We start from the raw sequence: 20,959 nt of genomic DNA, 5'->3' as shown, positions 1-20,959 counted from the left end.
CAGCATGAGGTGTGTACATTTTGTGCTGTGCCCGTGTAGTATGCGTGTGTTCTGTATCCAACTATCCATGCTACTACCATACTCTTCCTTCCCGTCTGACGCATACTCGAAGTGTCATACATCCCAAGTCCACACATATGCCCCTCTCAACCACCCCAAAACCTAAACCGCAAACTCCTGCTTCTCCACCCCCACCCCACCAGCAACACTACCCTTCCTCCCAAACGCCCCCACAACCCCCTCATCCAACCCCCCCTCCTCAAAAACATCCACCACCGCCCCCCTAAACCCCCTCGCACTAACCCCCTTTTCAAAAAGCAAATCCAACTCAGCAAACGACCGTCCACTCGGCTCCGGAATGCGAAAATACGCATAAACCACACAAAGCGCGCAGGACCCCGCCCAGAAAAAGCCCGCATAGTTGCGCCAGTTCCAGGCGCCGGGGTTGAGCATATAGGGGGTCAGAATGTTGCAGATGATGGAGATGACGTTGTAGGCTGCGCGGCCGAGCGCGACGGTCTTGATGGCGAGGCGGCGGGTGGAGAGCTCTGCGACGAGGGAGTAGCAGACTGTGCCGACTGTGAGTTGGTAGATTGCGGCCCAGAGGATCATTAGGGAGCCTGTTGCTAGGGAGGCGCGGGGGCGGTGGGCAGAGGGGATGAGGGCTAGGAAGCCGATTGTTGTTAGGATGGTGGTGAGGCCTGCGAGACCGGCGATGTAGAGCGTTCGACGGCCGATGCCGCGGCTCATGAGGGCCCAAGCCGCGAAGACGCCGGCCATGTTGATGGCGTACTGGCCGAGGGCGAAGGAGTAGGAAGTGGATTGGTCGAGGCCGGACTGGAGGAGGAAGTAGGTTGAGAAGCCGGAGAAGGAGTTGCCGGAGAGGTTCTGGATGGCCCAGCACATGGCGATGATTTCGGTGCGGCGCAGGTCGGTGCCGCGGAAGCAGTCTGTGTAGGAGGCGCCGGCGGTGAGGCGGGCTTCGAGCGCGGTGGTGTGGGCCATCATGGCGATTGTTTCGTCGGGGTTGAAGGAGGGGAGGCGCGCCGGGCTGGTGAGGCGGAGGAGGGCGGCTTTGGCGTCGGCGAGGCGGTGCTTGCGGACGAGCCACCAGGGGGATTCGGGGGCGAAGAAGACGCCTATGAGGAGCGGGATGGGCCACATCCATTGGAGGGCCTGTGTTTGGGGGGAGGAGGTTTAGTGTTGGGTTTGAGAAGAGGAAAGGGGGTGGGAAAAGAAAGGGGGGACTTACGTATGGGATGCGGTAGGACCACTCGTCGTCGCGGGTGGAGAGGGATTTGATGACGCCTACGCCGATGACCTGGCCGAGGCCCCAGCAGAAGTTGACGTAGGTGGTGAGGTAGCCGCGGAGGGCGACGGGGCAGACCTCGGAGGCGTAGGTGATGGTGAGGGCCTGGAAGACGCCCCAGGGGATGCCGGCGATGATTTCGGCAACGAGCAGCTGCTCGATGGTGGTGGCGGTGAAGAAGATGGCGGTGAAGGCGAGGATGAGGGTGAGGCAGGCCATGACGGTGTAGCGGTATCCGAAGCGCTCGGAGACGTAGCCGTTGATGAGCAGGCCGATGATTTCGCCGGCCACGACGCCGTTGGTCAGGCCGGCCTGCCACGGCGCCGTGATTTCGTACTTGCCCGCGTCCGGGCCGGAGGTGAGCGGCTGCCCGAACTGCCGCTTGAACGGGTCGAGCGCGAAGAAGTTGTTGAGGAGGCAGAGGTCGTAGGCTTCCATGGCGATGCAGGTTGAGATGAGCATGCTCCACGCGACGGCCTTGGGATACAGCTTGATGCCCTGCATGAGCGTCATGTTGTGCTCGTTGTCGGTGGCGGCGCGGGCGCCGTCGACCATGAGGTCCCTGGCCTTGTCATTGGAAGTGACGGGATGCTCCTGGGGCACAATGGCCTCTCCAGTCTTGGTCGTCGTCGTTGTTGTCGTCGCCATGCTGAGGCTGCTTGCAACGGCGGCTTGACTTGAAGGGCTGAGGTACAGTCCAGGGCCAGCGCAGGACCTTTGAGCAGGACCTGTTGGTGGGGGGGCGTCAGGTAGGATTTATAGAGCGAATGCAGAGTTGCAGATCCTGAATGCGGGGGGAACCCACGGGGAAGCGCAGCCTTGTCGCTCTTTGCCCTGGGACAACGAGTCGCGAGCGTCCCAATTGCCGACGGCGTAAGACGGGAGTCTAGGGGAGGAGACTTGGAGTCTAGAAGCCTGGGATGGGCGCTTATCAGAAGCCTGACGAGACGTAGGTGGTGTTTTGTTCGGTGGTGGGGTGCAAAAGGTGGTGATGTTCGGCAATTGAGTGGTAGTCGGCTCCTCCTTGCTTAGCATGGAAGACGATGCTTAAGACGGCCTTATTGGATTGAAAGATGAAACTGAATGCTCGACTGTCGACTCTGCGTTTCTTGTCTCTCGTCTTCAAGTTGTACCTCGTCTCGTCTCGTCAGACGTCAATTTCGCTTCCGGGCAGAGGCGGCGTCGCGTGACCCGTGACCCGTGACCGTGACCCGCCGTGTGGGCCCTTCGACCCGGATTTCCCGGCCGAGCTTGCGGTTGTTGCGTTTTGCACGTGTCACCGTCCATCCACAGTAGTTTTGACAGCTTTCAACCACAACTTTTGACATGACTTTCCTCGAATAGTTCTTCCTGTGCCGAAACAAGTAGTCACTGAGCTGCCCCTGACTCGAGATAATACGAGGGATTTACGATGAGATTCAAACACCGCGGACGGCCATTGTGTCGGCAAATGGTGCGGGGAACGGGCCGATTCGTGGCGGTGACGCTGAACATTCGATGCATTTGTTGTTGACTTGTACCGTCTGAGTATCGTGTGCCGTGTCTGATGTGCATGATCTGGGGTGGGGGTTTTGGCTGCACTACTGGAAGTCTGGGGTGTCAGTGGAGTTGATGTTGTGGTTGTGATTGTGGTCTGGACTCTACAAGATACATGCGATGTTGACTTCATGGACTGAGAAATACGCTGCTCACAGTACTGTCTGGACCGGAGGTTGACATTGACTTGTGGCTTGTAGCTGTGGCTGAAGCATGTGGCTGAAGCATGTGGCTTGCGCCCGATGTTGATACCACAAATCGTGGCATCCAAGTCTTCGACGATGCAAAACCAAACATTGGAATGGCCTCGCACTCTCTCACCCGCCCAACTGCTCGATCATGGATACACTCCAGCACCTCTCTCCGCCCAAGTGTGTGCTCCTCGCCATACGCTATGCCTCCGATGCCAACATACCTGCCCTTCGAGCCGTCGTTCGCGCACGTCATACCGACCTGAGTACCCCCCTCGTCCTGCGCATCATCCTCACATACCTCCCCGAGAGCATTGATCCCTCCGCCTATGTCCCGCTCTGCTCAGAGTTGATATCCGGCCAGTTCGACACCGACTCCACCGCCGGGGACCTTGACTTCTCGGCGTTGAATGGCGTCTCCGACAAAAAAGCACGATCCAAGGTTAACAAGGCTCAACTGCTTCCACTACCACATTATGCATATACACACGAGGGCACGGATGACTTGACAAACTTCCTCATCCATCGCGCGCATCGCATTCACTCAGAAACCGGCCTCTTCGACCTCGTCCCGAAGCTCGTTGCGCCCTTCCTCGAGTACTCACAGTACCTGAAAACATGGTTCATATCCGCCTGCCTCCCTCTCCTTCGCCAGGAGTACGAATACTACCCAGATCACGCGGTCGAATCCTCCCTCGACTCGTTTGTGACCCTTGGAGGCACCAAAGCTATCAACCTCTTGCTTTCGCGCGCTCTCAAGCCTAAGCCTGGGCCCACCCGTGCCGAAGCTCCGAACAACATCGCAAGAGATATCCGTGGCCTCGTCGGTCCATGGGTGTATGGATCATCGGACCGTAAACGGCGGAAGATTACCAACGACCAGCATCGTCATGCCATTTCTGCAGGCAGAGACGACGGCGATTCGTCCAGTCTTGACACCGCGCAAGCTCAAGATTGGGACTACGCATTCAAGTGGCTGGTCGAGCAGGCTGCAGCGAACTTCACTGTCGTCATAGCGGGCATAGAAGAGTGGGACGGCCCGGGAGACGTGGACCTAGGGGGCTACGAGCAGTCCCCGCATTACTTGACCGAAGACTCACAGAGACAACTGGAACAGCGGTATGCGCAGGCTGCCTTTGCAACCGCGTATGCTGTCGAAGCCGACACTGCCGACACCATCTCTGGCGCACATTCACTGCTCGTGCGACTGGCAAGTCTGATGGACTTTGAGCCCCCGCCTGATCTTGCCACAAGTGTTGAAATGCTGCCCAAAATCGAAGACGCCACCTCTATCATGCACAACACGTCACCAAAGGCGCTTTCGCCTGATTCCTTGTTGGATAAGGAGCACCCGCTCACTTCTCCCAATATCAAGACCTTTGCGCTCCTGCAGATTTTCATCTACTCGGCATACACCCTGGCCAATCTCGGCTATAGTATGTCCATCAAGAATGTCGCCCATATGCGTTTCCACAGTGAAGAAGATGAGCAAACTCAAATGCTGCAGAAGATCCTGCACGGCGCGGGCGAGATTGTGGGCAAAGAGAGCCACAAGTGGAGTCACAAGTGGGAAGTCCTGAGGAAACAGCTGATCTGGCTCTGGAACTGGGGTCTGGTCGGTCAGAAGGATGCAATACAAGAAGGATTCGGCATCTTTGGGAAGATCAAACGGGAGAATTTCGAACGGGAGATCCTGAGGGCCTTTCTGAATGGAGGACGTAAGTGACCCCTGCCACTTCCGAATATTGCTTGATTCAGGCAGCAATCTAGGGGCGAATGAATGCTGACTGTGACTAAAAGAATATGAGCTTGTGCTTACGACATATGTCAAACAACCCCGAGAACAGACACTTTCGTTGGGCGACGTTGAAAATGTCATCTTAGAAGTCGCTCTGCAGTACTACGACACCGCCAGCAATGGAAATCGCACGAGAGGCAACATGAAGAAAGTCTCTACAATGTGAGTCCTAGATCTACTTGGCATATAAAGGGTTAAATCTAATTGCTGCATAGAATCGCTACCTTCCAGCCCCACTTCCCAAGATCAGATGCCTTCAAACGGACAGAAGCTCTCCTCTCTGCGACACACTCCCTGTCCTTTTACTCCTTGACCCAACAGCGAGGCGTTCCTTTCCAGCCAGTTAGCATACGCATTCGAAGTGACCCCCTGTCCCTCATCAACGACCTCCTCGAGCAGAATCCCTCATCGTACACCAAGCTAGACGACCTTATGGAGATCGGCTGCAACCTCATCGCCGCTGGTGTTGGTGCAGCCCCTGATTCTCTCTCTCCATCTCAATCCTCCTCAATATCCGCACAAAAAGAAGCCACCGAGCAGCGGGTTCTCGGCATGACAATCGAGGCATCCCTTCGCGAAGACGACTTCGAAACCGCCTACTCCTATGTCGTCAACCGCATGCCCGGCGTCTCCACCCCCGACCCCACAAACGCAGACACAAACACCGGATCCACCAAAGACACATCCTCCTGGCGCGCCGCCTTCATAGCCGGCCGCCACTCCACCCCATCCTCCTCAGCCACCCTCACATCCTCAGCCCACCTCCGCCGCCTTGAACAACGCATGGACCTCCTCTCGCAATCCCTCCTAGCCGCACCACCCTCCGCCCTAGCCGAAATCCTATCCGTCTACATGGAAGTCGAAGCCGAAATGAACGAATGCCTCGCCCGCGAGCAGGCCGAGGAAGAGAGCTGGGACGACCACGCTGACCACCGGCTCCCCGGCGCCTTTGCCGAGAGCGTGCACATCCAGCCGCGCAGAGAGGTGGGCAGAGGCGCCGTCGAAGAGGCGCCAATGGGCCTCTTTGATGTGGCCAGGGGTGCCGCGGCCGCGTTTTCGCGCACGGCGGGCATGGGCGCGAAGCGGGCGGCTGGACAGCAGCAGCAGCAACAGCAGCAGCAACAGGCACATGAGAGAGATATGTCGACGGACAGTGTGGATATGGAGGGCAGCGAGGAGATGAGGGTGAGGAAGCGGGATATGCTTGCGAGTACGGTGACGGGCGGGTCGCGCGCGCTGGCGAGTGGGTTGGGGTGGGTGCTTGGTGCGACGCCCGTTCATGACGAGCAGCCCAGATGATGAGGATGAGATATGATGTGATGTGATGCCGTGCCGTTGTATTGAACTTGGGAAGGGGCAGTGAATGGTTAGCGTTGTGGTCTCGGTGTGTGTGTGGGAACATGTTTATATTAGGTGTAGAATGGGCAATGAGAGAGTGTTGCGTCGTCGTGTGACTTTCTGCTGTCTTCTGTCTGGAGCTTTTTGTCTTTGCACTGCGTCGTCTTCTTCTTCTTCTTCTTCTATGTGTAGTCAGGGCGCTCGATACGGTGTGTTGGGGTATGTTGCTGCATATCGCATTACAACCCATCCCATCTCATCGCCGTACATCACATCCCATTCTGTCCTCCCTCCCACTCAATTCAATCCAATTTTATAAAGAGCCAAACACACTCCCTCGGCCAGATATCATACGTCCACCTAACCAGATATACATCCACCTTATCAGCCATATATCATACCGTGCGCCGCAACCGTAATCATAAGTCATCAGTCATCTCCCGCTATTACTACGTATCGCCATTTATTCTCGATGGTATATATCGACCCTCGACCTCATGTCAAGGTTCGTAGATGATGGACTGTTTTCGTTGTATAAGGTATCAGTAGAGCTCCGCGTGCTTGGCATGGGGGTTAGTACGGGGTTTCGATGTTGGCCGCGGATGTTGGGTGTTGATGGGATTGTTGGTTTTGGGGATGGGTGAGTGAGTGAGTGAGTGAGTGAGATTCCCGTTTCTTCGTTGTTGGGTTTGGGTGTTGGAGTGGATTAGATTGGGGCTTGGAGGAGGTAGGGAGGCAGGTAGGTATGTATGTATGGCGAGGTCGGAATGCGTTTGACGAGAACGCCTGTTTTGGGTGTGAGATGTGCTCTGGTGTGGTTTTATAGATGTTTTTCAAGGGCGTATGGGTCTTTGGGTCGTGGAAGGGGTTGGATGTTGTGCTTGGATGTTGGATGTCTGGTTCGTCGTGTGTGGTGTGGAGTGTCGTGAGGCTCAGTAGTCGTCGAGTTCGAGCGCATCGAGCGACGCCCATCCCAGAAACACTCTCTCCACATCCTCAGCACCAGATTATCCATCCTCGCTCACCCCCTCAACCCCAAAATCCGCCTCCCATCCCTCACCCTCAGCACATCCCGATACGTCAAACTCGTCCTCGTACCCCTCACATTCCTGCCCCCCGCATACGCCCCCCGATCCCCCAAAACATGCCAATTCGCAATCGACGCCTCATTTACATCCTCGTCGACCTCGACAGCCGCGATGCCGTGCAGGTAGTCCGTGTATGCCTCCCCCGTGGTGACGAGCAGGGAGCCAGGTTCCTGGAGGATGCGGTAGAGGGGTTTCCTCTCTCCTTCTACTATGCTGGTTTCGTCTGCACTCCCTTCGCCATCCCCCTTGCCCCAAATCTCAAGCACGACCGCGCCCCCCAGACTAACCGTCGCCACAACGCCCGCGTACGCCGGCCCGTCTTCATGTGGCATGATGCCTTGGCCTGGTGCGTATTCGTTGACCAGGACGTGATTTGGTGCGCCGTGGGCTGTGTTTCTGAAGATGCCTAGTTGGGCTAGACGGGGGAGGATTGGGTCTGTGAGGAAGGGGGGGAGGCGGGTGGTGGTGAGGAGGGTGGATGTGGTGGGTGTGAGGGGGGAGGGCCAGGCTTGGAGGCGGCGGTTGGAGAGGGGGATCCAGTGGGTTTGGGGGAGGGAGGAGAGGAGGGTGGATTGTTCGGTGGGAGTGAGGAAGGTTGGGTGGTAGGTTATGGTTTTGGGGAGGGTGGGGAGGGGTAGGGGGGTGGAGGGAGTGGGAGGGGGAGAGGGCATTTTGGGAGGGTGGTGGTGTTTCTATGTAGATGGTGATGTGGTGTTTTGTGGTTTGCGTTGTGTGTGTTTTACTTGGTTTATGAAGTCGTCAAAATGGATAATACCCTTTTTATAGCCCTCAATGACGAAGTGCTGCCTTGATGCCTGGCGCAGCACCATCACACATCCCTGCCATGTCCGCCTTGTATCCCCACTCCTCCCTCCTAACCCCACTCCATACACTTCCATCTCCAACCCTCCAACCATCTATATCAAACCCCCAACCCAAACCCCCCCCCAAAATCCTCTCCAAAATGCCCAAACCCAAGCCCCAGCCCAAAGACACCAAATCCAGAACAACCACCACCACCACCAATCCCAAATCCAGCAACAAAGGCCTAACAATAATCGACACCCTCGACGCCAAATACGCCAAAGCGCCCAAACTCTGGCACGACGAATACCCGGAGATCAGCGCGCTCAAAGGCGTCCAATCCGCCAAATGCAGCGGCATCTTCACGTCCAAGGAAGGACCCATGCGCAGCGCACTTGAGGAGCTACGTGCTGGGACCGACTGGGCGGCTGTGGTGGAGAAGTACTCGGAGGAGAAGAAGAAGAATGGTATGTCTCCTTCGCTCTTCTGATGTTGTTTTTCTTTGGGAAAGGGGGAGGGGGGGCATTTTGGGATTTTATTTCATTAGGGTCTACAGTACGTAGGTAGAGGTTTTGTAGTGAGTGCTTATATGGTGTGTTGCAGGTGGTGCGTTGGGCGTGATATCCAAGGTGGGCAATATGGCCGAGTTCACCGATGTTGCGCTGTGGTTGCCGGTTAGTCAGGGCGGGAATATGTGGATTGGGACGGCCAAGTCGAAGGAAGGGTATCATATCATCAAGGTCGATGCAAGGTAGAGGAGAAGCTTCCATAAATGAATTGTTACGGTCTCGACTTCGCCCAAACCTTTCTATCTATACAAAGGATCGGGGGGTCTGGTCTGACTTGTAATGGACGTTGCATCATTCGCATGTTGCGCTCGATTCAGTCATGTGCGATTAAATGGATGTACAAGTCCGTATGCAATTTATCTATCTACTAGACCGTAGATACAGATACCCGAAAGATGGCACGCCAAGCTGCATTCGCCAGGCGCCTATACAACGAAAAGAATGCCGTATCCGTAAGCGCCAGCCCAGCGCCGCCATTGTGATCCTCCTTATCAGATCTAAACGCCCGTTGTGCTCTTCGTTCATGCCAACCATACTCAAGAAAATGTTGAGAAAGAAAATGCGACATGTTTGTAGCCATGTGCGTAGGGAGTCTGCGTCTAATACAGACCGACGGGATCGCTGGAAGGACAGGAGGGATAACCAAAGAAAATATATGTGTCGAGAAAACACACCGTGATGTCCCTCACATCATAGAGCAGCCACTGCTGGCCGCAGGTCCACTTCTCGCTCTCCTCCGGCGTCCAGCACCAGGTCCAGTTCCAGAGCCTGCAGCTTCTTCTTCCTCTGCATGTGCTGCCTCCGCACGTCGGGCCCTTCGTCGACGTGCTCGAGTATTCCCACCAGCCGCTGCTTCTTCCTGGTATAACATCCAGTCATGCCATTTTCTCCAGAGCCTTGTGGCCGCGACAAAATCTCCGCGCATCACCCTTTTGGTATGTTCGTCCACTGTTGGCTGCCAATTATAGAAACACTTGAGTCCAATGATCTGGCTCGGGAAGGTCGATTTGCCACCTTGAGTAGTAGCGCGTGTCTCTTGAGCATTGCATGTTAGGATGCAGTTGATGCCGGACCACGTGATATTGGCACAATCATATGCAACTAGGCGCATTCCAATCGTTGGGATATCACCACTATACAGTCCCCGAGCGACCCTATTCCGCGAAGCCATGGTCGCTGCAGCTTCGATGAGCACGAGATCGGTGATACGGGTGTTGTCCATCTCGATTGATGCTAAACGTGGGCAATGCTGAAGAATTGGGAGAACGCCAGTGTCGCTGATGTTCTCGCAATATGAGATGCAGAGATGAGAAAGCTGCTCACGGCCGGGTGCAGCAGCAAGAGCTTGAAGCGAGGCACTTGTCAGTTCCTCGAGTTCTTCGAGGTCGAGGTTGACGAGGCTTGGTAGTGTCGAGAGAACCTCGGATACAGAATCGTCAGTCAGAGAGGAGCACTTGCTCAACAGGAGACTTTCAAGGAATGGGAGATTATGAGCCATGGTCTTGACACCTTTGTCTGTGATTGGGCGGCATCGGCTCAAGTCCAGGTATTTGAGCTTGCGAGGAGGTACAATCGCTCTCTCCGTCAATACATCAATCTCGCTATCGATACCAATCATGAGCGCAGAGAGCGAGTCATCAGTAAGAGAGTCGCAATTATTGAGCACCAGTCGCTCCAGTGTATTGCGCTTGAATATCTCGTGCGTGAGGTCGACATCATCCCATCCACCAGTCTCGCCGGCTCGGAGCTCTTTCAAGTTGGCGCATGACTCGACGACCTTCTTGATGCCTTTGCCATCTATGTTCTGGCACCATGAGACATTCAGCTCCTCGAGCTTGGGGCAGTGTTGGGCAACAATCTTTAGTCCGGCATTTGTCGCAGCTTGAAGGCCGGATAAGTTAATGCTGACAAGACGAGTGTTTTGAAGTAGGAAACAATGCACAGACGCCCGGTCAATCTTACAGCCCTCCAGAGAGAAATTTTCTAGATTTCTGCAGGCATCTGCTAGACCTTTGGAGTTCCATCGTTCGCGAAGTTGTACACAGCCTCGCAGGTTGAGGTCTCGTACGAACGGTCCAGCATTAGTTATTATTTTCACCAAAGAGTCGGCTGGGATATCACGGTAGTATTCAGATGCGTCTAGTCTGCTCCAAAGTTGACCATCGTAGCACATCTTGTGCCAGGACTTGGAGACTGCGGAACACTGGACTATCTCTCTCGGTCGCAGGAAGCGAAAGATTTCCAGACGCACTTCGAACGGCATGTCTTCCCAGAAGTTGAAGTTCGGTCGACGAGGAAAAGGTTTTGAAGCTTTTTGTACCGGCAGGTTAAAGTAGTCCGCTTCGTCGAAGGCGTTCATACGAGCCGAGGCGATTATGTCGGACGGCATAGTAGCGGTTCTTGGTCGATCTGCGGCAAAGAGATGTAGTCTGGGTTTTGTGGACAGCGGGAGCTCTGGACCAGGCGTCCCTGGTACTGAAGTCGGAGCAGTAGAATAACCGGCAGACAGTTCTGAGGCATAGCTGCCATACGATCCGAATGGCGAGGCAGATGCCAAAGATACGCATGACATTGAGCCCCTGTCACCTGCTCTGTATATCGGATTGGAAGAGCTTCGTGATCGCGTGAGCTTCGCCAGAGACGGTGACGAGGACATTCGCGATAGACCTCTCATGAGGCGATGCCGGTGTTTGGGCTTCGGTTGCTCGTCCATGGGAGTGCCTGGTGCCGAACCGTTTTGAGGAGATTCTGGGGCTGCCTCTTCGGAAGGCTCCTCCATGACAGGAGTGAAGGATATGGCTTGCATCTTGAGTATGTGTATTGCGGCTTTTGATCACCCGATGTCTCGGACGAGGCTTGGGAGGGTTTCGAGGGGTCGATAGGTAATTGCTGTAAGAGAGTCGAAGCCAAAGCTGAATGCGGCTCAGCGAAGAGCCTTCCAAGCACGCATGTAGAAGGACGTGGGACAGGCTGTAGAGGCTCGAGGACCAAGAAGTGTGGAGTACTGTTGTTTCTCAGCACCTGCGTGAATGCTTATATGGGGGGTAGCAGGATGTTTAAGGGTCCTAATGCTGTTCCTGGGCTTAAGAAAGCTTACCGGAAGATATTATGCAAGCGGAGAATCAGGGAGCTGGAGAGGTACAACACATAGGTATAGAGTGGCCGAGAAGTAAGAGATGTTGGTACGGAGTGGACAAATGAATGCTGATTGAATCCCAAGGAACGAACATTCAATGGTCCTGGCGGCCGGGGGCGGGGCCAGCCACAACACCAGGCTGACACTAAGATAAGCCGATAGGTGCACGGTCTTCCGCCCGGCAAACGAGACAAGGAGGAGGACAGTGGTGTTGTGAACAGAGTCCTTGAAGGTCTGATAACGCAATGGGGGAGCATGACTTCTTCTGTCCTTGAAAATGATGATGATCTATCTCGCCATCTTGCGATAACTCACATATCGCATATCGTATCTTGGGCACATGCTACATCCTCGCCAGCCTCGTGAGCCATTTTGGACATTTTCGGTCGCTTACTATTACTGGCACCAATGGCCAGTGCAGCCAAGGACCACTAACGAAGATTCATGCTACTTGGATTCAGTTTACAGCCAGCTCATATCGGAGAGTCGCCTAGAAAGATCAGATATGGTTGGGTAGCTGTAGTCAGACATGTCTCTAGACCAGGGCATCCACGGAGTCACTGAGTTTGTTATCCACTACTGCTCTTTCGAACTCTTACCAAGGGTTCTAGACAGGAGATTTACGTTAGCTGTAGGACTGCAACTGTAACTACCTCAAGAAGCAATGATGCATCTTTGGGACACTTTTAAGGGACTGCACCCTTTGCCACATGGGCTGTCAGGGGCTGTCAGTGTCAGACGCTGGTCGACCAGTAAAGAGACCAAATAGTTCTAGAAGCCTGCTACTTTGGGCCCGTCAGATGGCCTAAATACCACAGGTGCAACGGTGGCACGCGAAAGCGCCACCATCCATCTTTCGGCTGGAGATAAGTCTCGCCCTGATCATGAAGCAGCTGAACTTTGTTGCAGGTCGCTATCTCATCATGTCTTAACCTCAACGTGGGCTATCATCACGGCCTGATGATCATGAGCTGCTCTTATGTCGTACTTGGCTGCCCTCGTGCTCACTTGATGGCCAGCTTATCTACCACTAGCAGTGATGTACTCTCTACCTGGTGCGGATGACTCGAAACGGGACGGTGAGTCCGTCTCTGTGTAGCCGCACTTGCACCTCATATCGTGCAATAGTATGCAATCGAACATTAAGTAAATATCCGTAATACTTAGTCTTAGTATTTGTCTGTATTTGATTGAAACAATCGTGAATAACTAGATATCCATGCATGTCTCTAGCTGGGAAATATTAGAGATTAAATATGCACTGAATATGACGTTTGTAAGCACTACATATGTTATCTTGTATGTGATTCTTGCTCGCGTGGCATATGCTCGTGGATTTACTACAAGGCCAAACTTACGGGTTGCACTACTATAATACTAGCACTTCGACTTCAGGTCGGACGACTCCGTTTGGCATCGCCGCGCTTGAATGCGCTATCTCAATAGCAACCACTACTGGCTGTAATACTCTCTCCTTATCTTACAGTTCAAATCCTGGTATCAATCTGTTCATTTCACAGTCGTTGACAGTCGTTCGCGCGAGTCCTTTGGCTTGCCTTTCATATGAATCACTCGGGCTTGGCCAGGGAGGCAAGGTCAACTATGACCACATCGTACTGTTTTACAGTGGCCATGAGTCCACATACAGTTCCGACTCCAGCGAGGACCGCTCTGCCTATCGCAACCAAGCCCCATTTGTCAACCAAGGCATGAACCGTCTCTTCCTTTTGAATACCAGCCTCCGCAGCTGAAGGTTCGACTTCATTATCTGACATAGTTTGAGCCTTCTCTTCAAGCTTGTTGTTCGTAGGAAGGATGACGAGCATAGTGTATGGGAAGACGAGAAAGTGCATAAGGGCGGCAGTCAAGTAGAGCTTGAAGTTTCTAGGCTGCAAGCCGTCTGAAAAGGTCAGAATTAATCACTCTATGAGACAAACGCACTCGCCTTTCCAAGCCAACCATGAGAAGGCGACTACGGGGATCGCAGTAACGGCGATGCCGAGAGCTCTTGCGCGCACGAACATGGTCACCCATTGTCTGGCAGCCAGGGGCGCTGGAGCTTGCAGAATTGCTGGTATCGCGCAAGTACTGAGAGTCACAACTTGGCCTATCCTTCAATCATCAGTCTATTCGTCGCGAAGACTCTTGAGGATGGAATCCGTTACACTCTTACCTAGCAGGTACGCGGCAGACGTGATTCCAATGCACTGTACTACCTTCACCGACGATGGCATCGGCCTGGCTGCGTACGCACTCATCTTGGCTACGTGCTAGTATTGAGAGCTTTGCAATATCAAAGATGCGGCGAGCAACTCCTGTTGATCTTGTGCAACACCCGGTCGAGCCTTGTTGGTGACAGCGCCAAGCAGACTTGTGATTGGTCAATCACGGAAGCTTCAAGCACGCCGCATATCCATCTGAACTGCATTGTTTCAAGCATCTCAATTCCATTTTGTCGTCGCACTAGAATCGATCATTCAGCCCGATCTATCGTGGGATTGCATGCAAATCAGAACTCTGAAATGGATACATATTATTCGATCATCAGTTGTACCCCGCACTTTTCATTCTTGATCCGAAATAAGTTGACCTTCCAAGGCTCTAGCTCGCCTCGATTCTTCCAGTGCCGTTAAGCAGATCTTGGACATGTACGTAAGAGGCGGCAGGATGCGTGCTATAAGTGACTATAATCATTGTTTGCCGACATATTGTGCTCGATGGTAACCAACCGCTGTCACATAGCTGCGGTGTGCTCCTCTACTTCTAGAAGCATACGCTCAGCACAGTTTCTAGGTCGATGAGCTTCGACTTCTCCTATTCCATAAGATTCATATATTTCCTCATCCATACTGATAGTCAAGATGAGCCTCTCAATTATAGCATTACTAGCTGTATCCCAGCTTTCATTAATCGCAGCAAGCCCACAGGCAGTAGAGCAACTTCTTGACTGTGGTCCAGCTCGCTATTACACATCGTTAGTGAGTATATATGAGTGAGAGTAATGAAGCCTCGTGCTGATGTTAGTAATGGGTAGTATACTTGCTATGATGGCGGCTTTCTATGCCCGGTCATCGAGGGACAGCCAACACTGCGATGCGATGAGGACTGTTACTTACCTAGCATGTATTCGTATGGTAACGCAGATTTTCTGAGCAAAATATGGACTCATGGCGTATAGATGTGTGAACAACCAGCTCGTTTACCCGACAACATCTACGACCGACTCCCCAAACCCGACAGGCACACCAATACTTCCAAATGGCGGTGTAGAATGTATAGAAGAGCCAACAAGATTGCATCTTAGTGACGGACCTTACGAGAACTATTTCTACGGGGATTGTCACTCCAGCTCTCACGTGGTAGTGACGAGCCCACTTGATGATAGCAATTTGACTTTTATTAGTCCACGGCTTCTGGTAAGCTTCAAGGGCATGTGTTATCCTGTCAATTTCTGATTCCATCAGGTTGCTTGGGCCTCTGGCAATAGTGGCCTTCTTGCATTCTTCCAACCCCAAGATGGCGTAAATGGTAGTTTGACGATTCAACTGGAGGAAATGCCATCAGGAAATACGATCGAGGGTGTGTACGAGTCAGGCTCTTCCAGGAATCCGGTCGTTGGGGTAGCCGGATATGTGAGATTGAACTCGTCTGCTGTGTTGACCATTCCTATCCTTGGAAGTATACGGACAATGCGAGACTTTACCGAAGGTCCAAGTCTCCTGTACCCTATCATTCAAGATGCCCTGATAATTGAGGAGATTGCAAACTCTGGAGTATCCATCAGTAGGACATGGCTCGACAATGTCACAACTACACAGTTATCGTTCACACCAGTCGGGGATGCTGGGATTAAAACTGACAACGGGACCTTATTTTTCGAGTCCGGTACTTATCAATTTAATGCAACTTTCGACTATCCACAGCTCGAGCGGATCAGCCCTGACGCGGTTCTCAATCCTTCGTCCTATGCTTTGCTCTCTCAAGCTACAGATCAGGCTGTTTCTCTATCGTTTCTGTCCTATACGGACAAGCTCTTGGCAGGGACATGGCGGTTCCTTACGTACTTCGGTCGAGACACAATGATAGCAATGCTCTTATTGCAACCAGTACTAAGCGAAGGAAAAGACAGTGCCGTCGAAGCAGTCATTGGAGCTGTATTGGAGCGTGTCAACTCGACTGACGGCAGTGTCTGCCACGAAGAGACGATTGGTGATTATGCAACCTACTTGAATATTCAAAACAACATTACGTCAACAGACCCGCAGTACGACTACAAGATGATCGACACAGATTACTTCCTTCCAATCACGATGGAATACTACTTTCTCCGTAGTCCCATCGGACGAGCACGCATGGCCGACTTCCTAGAGACGAAGGCCACTGTAGACCCCAACAATGCAGGAATGTCCTACCGCGATCTGGCCTTGGTCACGGCCGAGCGTATCATGGATCTAACGGCAGCTTTTGCTCAGCCAGGCGGTCAAACTCGTGATAATTTGATACGTCTCAAAGAAGACCAGATTGTCGGCCAGTGGCGTGATTCCACTTATGGCATAGGAGGTGGACGCATTCCGTACGATGTCAACACTGCGCTGGTCCCAGCTGCTCTTCGCTCATTGTCCCAGCTATCGACTGCAGGTTTCTTCCCGGAACACCCTGAATGGAGCACCTTAGCTAGTCGATACGCAGACATCTGGGAGGAATCAACCCTAGATTTCTTTTCTATTACTATCAACACTGAAGAAGCTGCGTCCCTCGTATCCGATTACGTCACAGACAATCAATTCTCCTTCCCGTCACAGGCAGAAACACTCACGTCCCCCATCAACTTCTACGCCCTCGCCCTCGAGGGCAACAACAACCAAGACCTAGTCCGCGTCATGAACACCGACGACTGCTTCCGGCTCTTCCTTCTCAACTCCACGAACCAGGCCCAACTCACCGCTTTCATGGATCAAGTATCGACACACATCCTCGCGCCCTATCCCGTTGGCTTGAGCACCGATGCAGGCCTGCTAGTTGCGAACCCAGCATTCGGCGGAGACCCGGTGTACTCAACGAACTTTACAAATTCCGCGTATCACGGCACGGTTATTTGGTCCTGGCAGCTCGCCATGATGGCGGCCGGACTGGAACGACAACTTGATCGCTGTAATTCTGACTCGCAGCCGGAATTTTGTGCGAATGAGATGCTGCATGTGAAGATTATGGACGCGTATAACCATCTTTGGGACTTGATTGAGGATAACGAAGATCAATTGAGCGGCGAGGTATGGGGTTGGACTTATACGGATGGCCGATTCGAGACGACGCCGTTGGGCAGTCTGCCGCCGCCTCCTGATGGGACGAGACCGGAAAGTAACATCCGACAGCTGTGGAGCTTGACCTTCTTAGCTGTGAGGCGGAATAGTGAGTTTTCAGGGACCCGGCGCTGATGGAATTTTCATGCAGCGCACGGAAACAGTTGAAAGAAATATATTGTCCTGGATGTGCACCCATAAATCGCCTCTCTAACTAACTGCTCGTTTCCCTTGTTCTGTTCGTATAGGCTATACAGTAAAATATCATCATAATAACGTCCATTTAACCAACAAGCAACCCGTATTCCAGCACATATATACTTGTGCCGATTTTTCAATTATTGACATAGTGGGCAATTTAGTCGCTGGTAAGATTAGACCCTCTATTAGCAGACCTGCAATTCTGCAATCAATTTGTGAGTATATAGTACGCAAGCTCCTGCCAGAAAATAGTGAAAATCTTTTAGCTGATTCATATTCATATATAATATACATATCCTCATCTAGGTCATATCTTGACCGTTTTGCATCTACTCAATGCTGGTGGCGATAAGTGTCGTACCCCTTTTTATATTGATCACTAATCGTCCAACATCTGGCTTCCAGAATATTGCCAATGTCGCAATCGAAATTTTTCAAGCCGCATACTCCATCAGCTCAGCTTTTCACCAGAGGCAACTTGCGCACCCGAGGTTCTTAATCTCCAGCATCCCCTTTCTCCAACCTACAAAGAGACCATCCAAGGCCCAACCTCCCCCCTACAACTCCTCAACAACAATCTCCATGCCCCCCTTCGGCTTAATCGTCAACGTCCCCTCCGGCATCGGCTCCACATCCCTCTCCCTCAACTCCCACCGCACCCGCGCCACCAACACCGCCAACATACACTTCAACTCATACCGCGCAAACCCCTGCCCAATACAACTCCTCGGCCCATGCAAAAACGTCACAAACGCATACCCACTCGTCGCCCCGCCCCACTTGCCCTCCTCGCCCAGCCAGCGCTCCGGCCGGAAGACCTCCGCGTCCTCGCCCCACAGACTGGGCAGGCGGTTCGTTGCCCACGGCGAGATCATGACGGATGTGCCGGTGGGGATCGGGGTGTTGTTGATCTGCGTCGGGCGCACGGCGATGCGCGCGGTGACGGGGACGGTGGGGTAGATGCGGAGGACTTCGTTGCAGACGGCGTCGAGGTAGGGCATTGAGTCGATTAGGTCTGCGGTTGCGGGGGTGTTGGGGTCGAGAGCGGGGATGGTTTGGTGGACTTCGGTGCGGAGGCGGGCTTGGACGGCTTGGTGGCGGCCGAGGAGGTAGGTGGCCCATGTCAGGGCGGATGCGGTTGTTTCGTGGCTTGGGGGTGGGTGAGTATATATAGTTGATGATGATGAGTGGGGGGACTTACCCTGCGGCGAGAAAGGTTAGGAGTTGGTCTGTGAGGCCGTCGTCGTTGAACACGCCGGAACGCATGAGGATGGCGATGATGTCCTTCTCCTGGACAGTCTTCTCTTCCATATCTCTGTTCTTCTCGGCGAGCAGGTCTTTGCTGATCCTGCGCAGATCGAAGAGCGCATTCGCGACTCGTGCGTTTGCTTTCAGCGGCAGTTTCCGGATCAGCCATTGCGGGAAGACAAGGTTGACGGCGAAGTACAGGACTAGGTTTCCTTTGCCCTTGGTATCGGTGATGATATCGTATTTCTGCGCAAGCTCATGATCCGCGTTTTCCGTGGTGGAGAAGTCCTTGCCTATCCCTGCGGCGCCGATGATGTCCAGCGTTACACGCGAAGCCAGCGCTGAGACTTCGATGATGCCTCCATTTGATGCTGCAGTCTTTACGACTGCATCACCAAGCATAAGGGATTTACTCCAGAACAAGGGCACGAGATCCTTGATATGTCGCCCCGTGAAAGCCGGCGTTATGGTCTTTCGTTGCCGCTTATGCTCGTTACCCTCCACGTTGATTAGGCCATCACCAAGGACTCTCCGTAGAAACTTGCGCGCCGGAGCAGGCTTCTCATAGTCATACGAATGCGTATTAAGCACCTGCATCAGCGTATCCGGTCGAGTAAGAAGCACGATCGGACCAATATGGAAGAACGTTCGGAAAGTGATCAGGCCGTCATTTGGGATCTCCTTCATCCAACGCAGTAGCTTCGCGCCCGGTGGCCGGTCGAGCATGATTTCGCCATGGCCCCAGATAAAGCGGTCTGTTTGGGGCGTTGGAAGGTGTCGTAAGGGAGATGTGAAGTAGGGAAGCACCAGGCTGTATTGGATGAATGCATACGCAACCAGGCATATTGTCTTTGTCGCTAGGGATGTTCCTGATATGACATTGATACCTGCGAGATGGCACGCGAGAGTTGTTGCTGGAGGGCTGAAGGCCAGAAGTGTCATGTAGACTGTCGCATTTCGAGTCGTCATCTTGTGTAATTAAATATAGAAGAGCACGGCGAGATCTTCACTTAATTACCACGCCTTATCTGCTTTTCAGCATGTCATTCATGTGCTTGGACAGGAGTTGTATGTTTCAATCGTGGACGGACTGATTACCTAGTTAAATTCCGTGTCGGACAGAACTGGACTTGAAAGGAGGTCCGGTCCGTATGCTCGATTATATGTATGCATAGTCGATCCATTGTAGTTCTCGCATAAAGCTTGTTTTGAAAGCTGCCGAGGTTCATCATTTAGTGCACTTAGTGCAGTCCTTGCAGCGCTGGGTCAAACATGGTATAGTTTGCGAGGCGGTACCGTGTTTCCAATGCTCCGGACTTCTCCGAAAGAAGGATAAATGTATTCTATAACGATAATAGGGTTCAAGATGTTGAAACGCCGTCGCCAGACAGTCTTTCTTATATATGCCTTAGGCATCAACCCTAGGCTCACAATTCCATGTTCGGGGTTCCCAGGGGCTCATGCTGCTTTACTTCTTCAAGTTTATCTCTATCCAACTCACTGTCTTCATTTTTTCTGCAGCATGGCCGATACACATAGCAGCCTCGGGAAGCACCGTAGCATTCGCCAGTCTGATCACATATCCTAGCGACATAGATACTCTCCTCACAGTGATAAGAAGGCATCACGATGAATGCTTTCACTGCGAAGCTAGAGTTTGCAACGTTCTCGAGCCAACACGAGGGACTGCGATGGACCGGGTCAGAGGCGTGATCTGATGATATGCCTATGTGCATGTCCGGGTCTAAGTCCGCTGTCGATCATGGTGTGGTACTCGGAGAATTTTACGACAACTTTTCCGCTTCAGGGCGATGAACGACGGAATGTCTCGTAAACCTCTCTATAGCTGCGTGTATTGCTTGGATGCTTGGATGCTGTAGACTTTGCTTTTTTCAGCAGCGTTCATGGCGTGCAGTGTATGTCAAAAGGAATGGTTCGATGTCGGTTCACAGCGTGCAGTGTACGTCAAAAGGAATGGTTCGATGCCAGTTCACAGTGACACAATGACATTATCCAGATCAGTCAGCATGTCCAGTCTACGACAAGAAACGTGATACCCATCGCAGAGTAGAAGTTCGGTAGTATTGCCGTGGTCCAGAACTGGTCATTTCAGGTCTTCTTCATGGCCTACAACTATTTTTGAGCGAGATAGTACTCCTCTGCCATATATGCAAAGTGAGATTATACCTTTCTTCTACGACAAGGCTTGAGGAGGAAGGTGTGATAGAAATCAGCAAAAATTATAACGACAACAATTTTATAATTCTACAATACACTTATCAACGCTTCGGTATTTGTCTTCTCAGTATTACTCAACAGAAGTGGGCATATCAAGTCTATATTCCATTTCTGAGCCTGTGTTTGATATATCTCCAATGAAAATGTCGAGCAACAACACCACCACCACCTTCTCTACAACCTACCAAGTCTAGATCCAAGTC

The 20,959-nt window shown here is 52.7% G+C and overlaps 8 protein-coding genes across 8 annotated transcripts; 3 read left to right on the top strand and 5 right to left on the bottom strand.

Moving 5' to 3' along the window:
• Positions 1-162: 162 nt before the first annotated feature.
• On the bottom strand, positions 163-2,271 carry EJ05DRAFT_528426 (MFS transporter; the record flags this gene model as incomplete). Its single annotated transcript, XM_033748911.1, has 2 exons — positions 1,253-2,271; positions 163-1,176 (listed from the first exon to the last, which is right to left on the bottom strand). The coding sequence occupies exons 1-2, from the start codon at positions 1,955-1,957 to the stop codon at positions 163-165; spliced, it is 1,719 nt and encodes a 572-aa protein (XP_033600444.1). The 5' UTR covers positions 1,958-2,271.
• A 913-nt stretch (positions 2,272-3,184) lies between these two features.
• EJ05DRAFT_492995 (secretory pathway Sec39) lies at positions 3,185-6,133 on the top strand (the record flags this gene model as incomplete). Its single annotated transcript, XM_033746085.1, has 3 exons — positions 3,185-4,754; positions 4,837-4,996; positions 5,050-6,133. 3 exons carry the CDS (start codon positions 3,185-3,187, stop codon positions 6,131-6,133), a joined length of 2,814 nt encoding a protein of 937 aa, XP_033600443.1.
• Positions 6,134-7,193: 1,060 nt separating this feature from the next.
• EJ05DRAFT_538254 (uncharacterized protein) lies at positions 7,194-7,931 on the bottom strand (the record flags this gene model as incomplete). The annotated part of the gene is made up of 1 exon (XM_033749439.1): positions 7,194-7,931. One exon carries the CDS (start codon positions 7,929-7,931, stop codon positions 7,194-7,196), a length of 738 nt encoding a protein of 245 aa, XP_033600442.1.
• Positions 7,932-8,148: 217 nt separating this feature from the next.
• EJ05DRAFT_476274 (uncharacterized protein) lies at positions 8,149-9,080 on the top strand. The gene is made up of 2 exons (XM_033743992.1): positions 8,149-8,531; positions 8,668-9,080. Exons 1-2 carry the CDS (start codon positions 8,225-8,227, stop codon positions 8,817-8,819), a joined length of 459 nt encoding a protein of 152 aa, XP_033600441.1. The 5' UTR covers positions 8,149-8,224; the 3' UTR covers positions 8,820-9,080.
• Positions 9,081-9,318: 238 nt separating this feature from the next.
• Positions 9,319-11,346, bottom strand: EJ05DRAFT_438997 (RNI-like protein; the record flags this gene model as incomplete). The annotated part of the gene is made up of 1 exon (XM_033741855.1): positions 9,319-11,346. One exon carries the CDS (start codon positions 11,344-11,346, stop codon positions 9,319-9,321), a length of 2,028 nt encoding a protein of 675 aa, XP_033600440.1.
• A 1,559-nt stretch (positions 11,347-12,905) lies between these two features.
• Positions 12,906-14,086, bottom strand: EJ05DRAFT_510840 (uncharacterized protein). The gene is made up of 3 exons (XM_033748206.1): positions 13,943-14,086; positions 13,715-13,876; positions 12,906-13,669 (listed from the first exon to the last, which is right to left on the bottom strand). Exons 1-3 carry the CDS (start codon positions 14,025-14,027, stop codon positions 13,338-13,340), a joined length of 579 nt encoding a protein of 192 aa, XP_033600439.1. The 5' UTR covers positions 14,028-14,086; the 3' UTR covers positions 12,906-13,337.
• Positions 14,087-14,936: 850 nt separating this feature from the next.
• EJ05DRAFT_500500 (glycogen debranching enzyme) lies at positions 14,937-17,204 on the top strand (the record flags this gene model as incomplete). Its single annotated transcript, XM_033747003.1, has 2 exons — positions 14,937-15,185; positions 15,234-17,204. The coding sequence occupies 2 exons, from the start codon at positions 14,937-14,939 to the stop codon at positions 17,202-17,204; spliced, it is 2,220 nt and encodes a 739-aa protein (XP_033600438.1).
• Positions 17,205-17,527: 323 nt separating this feature from the next.
• Positions 17,528-19,707, bottom strand: EJ05DRAFT_510838 (cytochrome P450). Its single transcript, XM_033748205.1, has 2 exons — positions 18,472-19,707; positions 17,528-18,419 (listed from the first exon to the last, which is right to left on the bottom strand). Exons 1-2 carry the CDS (start codon positions 19,485-19,487, stop codon positions 17,828-17,830), a joined length of 1,608 nt encoding a protein of 535 aa, XP_033600437.1. The 5' UTR covers positions 19,488-19,707; the 3' UTR covers positions 17,528-17,827.
• Positions 19,708-20,959: the final 1,252 nt, after the last annotated feature.

This window comes from Pseudovirgaria hyperparasitica, assembly GCF_010093815.1.
Source record: "Pseudovirgaria hyperparasitica strain CBS 121739 unplaced genomic scaffold EJ05scaffold_8, whole genome shotgun sequence".
Classification (NCBI taxonomy): domain Eukaryota; kingdom Fungi; phylum Ascomycota; class Dothideomycetes; order Acrospermales; family Acrospermaceae; genus Pseudovirgaria; species Pseudovirgaria hyperparasitica.
Note: the sequence above shows the minus strand (reverse complement) of the source record. Positions and strands in the feature narration are given on the sequence as shown.